Below are 7,670 nucleotides of genomic sequence, written 5' to 3'. Positions count from 1 at the left end.
CCTCAGACCCCTCTGCTTAGCCAGCAGTGTCGTTCCAATCCTCCAAATGAGTTTCCTTCCTATTGGCAAAGCCATAATTGCCAGTTTAGGTCCCTGCATCATCCAAATGAGGGAAACTGAGAAGCCAGACCTTGCCATTTTTGCTGACCTCAAGATCTTATTTTCTTTCTTCTTGTCTTGAAGTCTTCGCAAATGGGAATGGGGGTGTTGAGCTCTTGTCCTTACCTAACAACCCACCCTGAGGTATGTGTGTGTGGGGGTCTCACTTGTGTGATGGAACCATATATCTCTGTATCAATCAAGACACCTGCCTAATGCAGCAGCCAGGAGTAGCTCAGGGCACATTCTTGGCAACTGGAGGTAAAAGGTCTCAGCAAACCAAACTCAGTACACTGAAGGGAGGTGAGCTACTGAGGAGGCGGGTGACTGGTGTGTTGCTATTTTTTTTTAAAGACTTTTGGCTGCCTTCACATTTCCTGATGGAAGTGGGACAGGTCAACGGATGACCCACGGTCATAGATAACTTTTGCCCACGCGCTCTTCACTTTTGGGAGCACTGGCTTGAAATTGAGGGGCGTGTGCGTGCCTGTATGTGTGTGCCTGGAACCGACGTGTCTTCCGCAAGCCTAAGGAGCCTGGGCTTTTTCTTCGAAAGGCCGATTACAACACAGAGGATGTGGCAGCGCTGTTTTTCCTGTTTGATGTCATACCACTACCCTTTAAAAGCCCCGGGACCGAAAGGAGGGAATCCAGGATCCCCACCTCACTTCTCAGTTTCTTCCTAGGAAGAGAGGAAGGCCAGCAAAGGTCCCGGCTCTCTGCGAGTGTCAGATTTCAAACTCAGCATTAGCCACTCAGAGAGCAGTGCGATGCTGGGGACCTGCCTCAGACTCCTGGTGGGTGCTCTGTGTGGTGCCTGCAGCCTGGGCACTGTTGGAGCCTACCCTGACACCTCCCCTCTGCTTGGCTCCAATTGGGGCAGCCTGACTCACCTGTACACGGCTACATCCAGGAACAGCTATCACCTACAGATCCACAAGGATGGCCATGTAGATGGCACACCCCACCAGACCATCTACAGTGAGTACTGGCTCCAGGATGGAAAGAGGGAAGGCTACCTGTTGTTGATCTCCGGGGGTGCAGGGGGAAGTTTGGAGCTAGATGAGAGGGAGAAGCTAATATTCTAGATTCTTGGGTGCACGGTGTTCTCTCTCTCTCTCTCTCTCTCTCTCTCTCTCTCTCTCTGTGTGTGTGTGTGTGTGTGTGTGTGTGTGTGTGTGAGAGAGAGAGAGAGAGAGAGAGAGAGAGAGAGAGAGAGAGAGAGAGAGAAACCTAAAAGGAAGATGTTTTTCCTCCTTCTTAATTGGACTTACAGGTTTTTCTCAACTCAAATAATCACTGCCATAAGTCATTTCCAATAATGTGAGACAGTTTTCTTTCCTTCTGTCTAGGAAGTGGAGGGAAAATGGATAGAAAGACAAGTCTCAAAGAGAATAACCCAGACGAACCACAGATGATAAAATGTGACTGTGGGAGACAGTGGGGGAGATTCCAGGATCCCAAGATCTAAAATAGATGAAATACGGACTCTTCAACTCCGAGTTCTAGCATTCTGACTAGGATACATTCTCAAGAGCCGGGCACATCCTTAATACAATGCAGGGCCAGCCTGGTCTACATAGTGAGCTCCAGGCTAGACAGGGCTGCAAAGCGAGACTCTGTTTCAAACAAAACCTCCTCAAGGGACACGTGTTACAGAAAGTCCACTAAGATATGTTTCCTTGGCAAGTCTGACTGCATGCATCTACTCAACAGGTATGCTGGGTGCTTCAGGGGAGCCCTGTAGGAGTTGGTGGTTCTCTGGGAAGTTGAAAATGTGGGCTAACAAACCGAACTGGTTGTGAACTCCCTGGTGCCGAGAAACACCTGGAATATTCTTAAAGATAGAGTCTATGGAAAATTGGATAACAAGCCATAAATGTCAATCAATTACATTTATTAAAGTGAGAGCCCCTTTGAGCATAAGGGCTGATATATAGAAAATAGAGAGATGAGAGATGGGTATTGGCAAACATGGTTTCTATTTTAGCAGTCATGTAACAAGTATTCCAAGGACTGGAGAGGTGGCTCAGCAGCTAAGAGCACTTGCTGCTCTTGCAGAGGACCCAGGTTCAGTCCAGCACCAAGTAGTGGCTTACAGTGATCCATAACTCCAGTTCCAGGAGATCCAATGCCCTATTCTGACCTCCGATGGCACTGCAGAAATGTGCTGCCCGGACATACACACAGACCAGACAGCAAGACACGTGAAATAAAAACCAAAACCTACACACATGTGGTGCACAGACATGCAGACAAGACAGACAGCCATGTGAAATGAAAGCTAAAATCTAAAGTGTTACCGGAAGAGTTCAGAGGATGTAACTGGGTTCACTTAGAGCATTCAGAGTAGTAACGATCTGCATTTCACTGAAGAACTTTCTACAGTGATTATGTGATCCTCTGTTGTTGTAATAAGTGAACGCAGTTTCTGGATGTGGCCTTGCTGCATGCATGACATCCTCTCTGCTATGATCAATAGACCTTAAATCTAGCAGCTAAATACAGGCACACACAAAGCCAGCAGCTTACACCTGTTCAAGGGCTATACTGGTAGGTGAGGTGAGGAGGAGAAAGGCTCTCTCCAAATACCAAGCATCGTCCAGAACTCAAGGGGGTAAAGTAGGACCCGAGAGTTCCCTCTTGGAAGTCAGGGCCTGATGGGGAGAACCTGCAGTAAATCCGGGTACACTTCATGGGTCCCCAGCATTGCTTGTGCTCTGTGAAACAGGACCTCCAAGGTGCCTGACCACCCAGCCCCTGTCACTTCAAACAATATAGTTCTTCATAGACTTCTCGTTTCTCAGCGGACTATCGAACTTTTAGGAAGTACCACTGTGCTCCTCCCCTGGAAGACTGCCCTGACTTCCGCTGCAAGACCACATGTGATTTCAAACGCTGGGCAGGGCATAAGGATAAACTATTTTGATTTCAGAGATTGGAAATTTGCTTATAAATAGACACATAGACTCATAGAATTCCTTTGCTAAAGAGCCTCTTCAGAGACCAAGAAGTCAGTATGGAACAGTCCAGGCTGGCTAGGGGGAGGATGTATGATGTCAGCCTGCTTTGAAAGCGGTCCGAATGGCAGGCCTTTTTCCTCGGGCTCTGACAGACACAGGGGCTGGATGAAGCCTGGAGCAATGGACGTGGTGGCTGAGGGGCAGTACAATGAACTGATCTGACTTCAGCTTTTGTGTGTGATTTTATCTTATGTAAGCTTTCCTTTTTGGGGGGTGGGGACCTGGATCTGAAGTACTACCCAGTTATGTGTATTTCCCTAAAAACAGACTTTATATTTATCTTGTTCTTATCTTTACATATTATTAATATAATAATCCCCCTGATTAATTAGCTATTTATAGCAAAACTTGGCTTTATTTCAATCTTATTTATTTTATTTCATATGTATGATGGTCTTCTTTGCATGTACCTCTTTGAACCACGTGTGTTCAGTGCCCCTGGAGGTCAGGGCCTCTCATCACATCTTTGAGGAGACAAAACGAGGCAGCAGTTTCTACTGTCTCAATGTAAAGTTTTGCTGTAGTAAGTTCTTGGTTAAGAGTTGAGTGTTCAACTCGTGTTCGGGTCATTGGTCTTAACGAGATGGGATGATCTGCCCCAATGGCGCCCAAGCTCCCCTGAACTCGGAAGGCTCTTGGGGCCTCCCCAGGGTTGGTAAGCTTTTTCTAATATTAACAAGGCCAGCTTCCCACTCCCCAGTAAGCTCACTTTTTGGAAATGGCAGGAAAGAGTTGCTCATCACCCTTGCTTAATAGCCCATTCCTTTCCTTCAGTGTGCGGCTTAGCATGTGAACATTAGCAGTGTGCGGCCAAGTGAACACTTTCCCTGTCGGAGGCTACAGATGCAGGGCAGGAAGATGTCACTGCCCTGAGTGCAAATCCCTCTTTGTCTCTTAAAGATGCTCCAATAACTATTAAAATGGCAACAGCTACTAAATGATAATGATTTTTTTTTTTTTTTTTTTTTTTTTTTTTTTTTGGTTTTTCGAGACAGGGTTTCTCTGTGGTTTTGGAGCCTGTCCTGGAACTAGCTCTTGTAGACCAGGCTGGTCTCGAACTCACAGAGATCCGCCTGCCTCTGCCTCCCAAGTGCTGGGATTAAAGGCGTGCGCCACCACCGCCCGGCAATGATAATGATTTTTAACAATATAACAGTTTCTGAGAATTTAAAACATATAGAGTACTTATGAGGGGCAGAAAGAAAAGGAAAAAAGGAAGGAAGGAAGGAAGGAAGGAAGGAAGGAAGGAAGGAAGGAAGGAAGGAAGGAAAAGAAAAAATAATAAATGTAATCACTCGCCTCAGCTCCCTCAATTGGTTCAAAAAGCCCTCAGGACAGAAATTCTTCTGTATTTCTATGTCTGTCTGAGTTTTCATAAAATCAGCTATATATTTGAGACACACAGTCAGACTTCATTTTGAAAGAACACATGTGCGTCTCCCACAGAAGCAGCCGTCTTAGAAGGGCACAACTGCTGCCATGAACTCTAAAAGATATTAGCCAGGCAAAGAGGGAAGTAGCATCCAGACGGAGGGAAATCTGTGTGCTGCATGGATGGGGGACATTGGGAAGTCAAGGTGCCCCGTGTGGGAAGACAATAAAGCAGGAGGCGAGGAAGTGCATTGATGTGGGGGTGGGGGGTCACCGGAAATGAGAGGGGCAGTTAGACCTGGAGAGCTGTGTGATGTCATCCCCGACAGAGAGGTGTCACGGGCGGGGGTAGGGGTGGGGGTGGTTCAGAGAGTTGTGTGATGTCATCCCCGACAGAGAGGTGTCATGGGGAGGGGGTGTTTTCAGAAAGCGTTTCCAGGAAGGGGTGACTGCATATTTTGACCTGAGATTTTTTTCTTTCAGGTGCCCTGATGATCAGATCAGAGGATGCCGGCTTCGTGGTCATAACAGGAGCCGCGACTAGAAGGTTCCTTTGTATGGATCTCAGAGGCAACATTTTTGGATCGGTGAGTTTCTTTTTGTGTTGGTCACCAGTTTATAATGACTTTAATCTCTTTTTCTAGGATGTGAGTTCTAAAGTCTATGTCTGTGTGGGAACTGAGCTCTGGGAAAGGAGCATGCCCACACTCCTAATCGCCGAGCCATCTCTCCAGCCCTCACTGTATTTCTCGTCAGGGCGTTAATATTTCGAACTTTAGAGATTCCATTTAGAGTGTTCCTTGGTCACTACTTGCTGTCACTAAGCACTTCACTCAGTCCCAATAGGAAATGGTCTCTGGTCTTGCTGTCCCTGGTATGCACTCTTGCATGGAACACAGTTCCTGTTTGTTATAGGTTCTAAAACCATGCCAATTCGTATTTTAAATTTATACATTGGAAAAGGTGAACAACTCTTGGTGTCTTCACAGTTCTGCTACCAACTGTGACCTTGAGTAAGTTCTCTCAATGCTCCCAACTGTGGTCTCTTCCCTTAGAAAAACGGAAGTGGGTCATATTACCTGAAGCTCTCCCTCCTACTATAGACCACCAATTAATTACCTGTGCCCTCAGGGTGATGGCTGTCCTTCAGATTGTAAATCAAGGTTTTTCAAAACTAAAGGCTAAAGCATAGTCCCAATCATTTTGAGGTAGGAATGAAGAAGGACCAATTTAGGATCCCTTATCAATGTCACTATGAAGTTCCGGAAGCAGAAGTCTTCTGTTTAGTTACTGCTGTGCGCGTACCTGCAAAACCATCTGTCCAGAGTAGACAGACACCTATGCACACAGGAAGCCCTCGCCTCTAGAATTCTCTGTGCAGTCTGGGAAACATGTAAAGCTCGGGGTAGACACTCTATAAAACTCAGTACAAATGGGAGAATGAGGTTCAAACCCAGACTATCTGCTAGCAAGTTCAAGTCCCTGATCTTCAGTCTACACTATGTCTTGGTGTCAGTACCTTCATGTATATTTGACCCTTCAAAATCCATCCCAGTTACAGTCTCTAGGCAGAGACAAGCCACAACCTCCTTCCATCCAGGCCAAGTGGCCCAAGCCGTCATCAAAGCTACTCGGTTGGCTGAGGCAGGAGGATTGAAAGTTCAAGGGTCTTCCTGGGGTGCACAGCAGAGTTCAAGCCCAGCCTGAACTATGAGTCTCTGCCTCAAAATGAAAAAAGTAGAAAAGGGCCTGGGACTGTAGGTCAGTGGTAAGGCACTTGCCTGGCCTATACGGAAACCCTAGTCAATTCCCAGGAAGGGGGAGACAGGGAGCAAAGGAGGAGGGGCTGGAGACTATGAATGTTAGCCTAGTCCCCCTGAAGACAGTCAAGAGAGATGGAGACATAAACAGAGAGAATGAATGGCTATGAATGAGAATGTGAATGTTTAATTCTCGCGGACACCGAACAAGAGGAGTGTCAGCCGGGCGGTGGTGGCGCATGCCTTTAATCCCAGCACTCGGGAGGCAGAGGCAGGCGGATCTCTGTGAGTTCGAGGCCAGCCTGGTCTACAAGAGCTAGTTCCAGGACAGGAACGGAGAAACCCTGTCTCGAAAATACAAAAAAAAAAAAAAAAAAAAAAAGGAGTGTCATCAACTCTTTCTGAGCCCTGCTCCCTGCTCCAGCAAGCTGGACTCCAGATCAAGGTCTTTCCTGCAGTGCTCTCCAGGGTTCTTACGGCGGCCACTTTCCTGAAGCTAGGGCCAAGTTCAGGTCTCGGACAGCCTTTCTTAAGAGGGAGGTGAGGGGCTGGGCTGAGCAGTACCCCTTAACGGAACAGTGCGATCCTCATCTCCTTGTGCTCCCCTTCCCCTACAGCATCACTTCAGCCCGGAGAACTGCAGGTTCCTCCAGTGGACTCTGGAGAATGGCTACGACGTCTACCTGTCGCCGCAGCATCACTACCTAGTAAGCCTGAGCCGCGCCAAGCGCCCCTTCCAGCCTGGCACCAACCCGCCGCCCTTCTCGCAGTTCCTGGCGCGTAGGAACGAGGTCCCCCTGCTGCGCTTCCACACCGCGCGACCACGGCGCCACACGCGCAGTGCCGAGGACCCTCCCGAGCGTGATCCGCTCAACGTGCTCAAGCCGCGGCCCCGTGCCACGCCGATGCCCATATCCTGCTCGCGGGAGCTGCAGAGCGCAGAGGAAGGCGGGCCCGCAGCCAGTGACCCACTGGGCGTACTGCGCAGAGGCCGCGGGGATGCTCGCGGGGGCTCAGGAGGCGCGGACCGCTGCCGCCCCTTTCCCAGGTTCGCCTAAGTCACCAGCCGGGCGGCCTCAGCCTCCATCCTTCAATCGGCTCAGCCTACGTGCAAGGTGGAAGGCTGGGGTGCCTGCTTCTCTCCCTTCCCTTTGGGCCTGAGAGTCACCTGCGAGGTCCCAGCCAGGCACTACCTTTAGGAATAAGACCCAACAGTGGGAGGCTAGAGAGATGGCTCAGAGCTTAAGATCCTGTGCTGCTCACGCAGAGGACAGTTCTCAGCACCCACAACTACCAGCACCAAGGAAATCTGATGCTTCTAGCCTGCCTGGGCACCTGCACTTACACGCACAATACTCCCTCCCCCACACACATACACATAATTTATTATGTTAATCTGTTATAAATACCCCATCAG

The 7,670-nt window shown here is 48.7% G+C and overlaps 1 protein-coding gene across 1 annotated transcript; it reads left to right on the top strand.

Annotated features, from left to right (window-relative positions):
- Positions 1-869: 869 nt before the first annotated feature.
- Positions 870-7,311, top strand: Fgf23 (fibroblast growth factor 23). The gene is made up of 3 exons (XM_057761451.1): positions 870-1,080; positions 4,977-5,080; positions 6,871-7,311. Exons 1-3 carry the CDS (start codon positions 870-872, stop codon positions 7,309-7,311), a joined length of 756 nt encoding a protein of 251 aa, XP_057617434.1.
- Positions 7,312-7,670: the final 359 nt, after the last annotated feature.

This window comes from Chionomys nivalis, chromosome 1 (genome assembly GCF_950005125.1).
Source record: "Chionomys nivalis chromosome 1, mChiNiv1.1, whole genome shotgun sequence".
NCBI classification, from domain to species: Eukaryota; Metazoa; Chordata; class Mammalia; order Rodentia; family Cricetidae; genus Chionomys; species Chionomys nivalis.
Note: the sequence above shows the minus strand (reverse complement) of the source record. Positions and strands in the feature narration are given on the sequence as shown.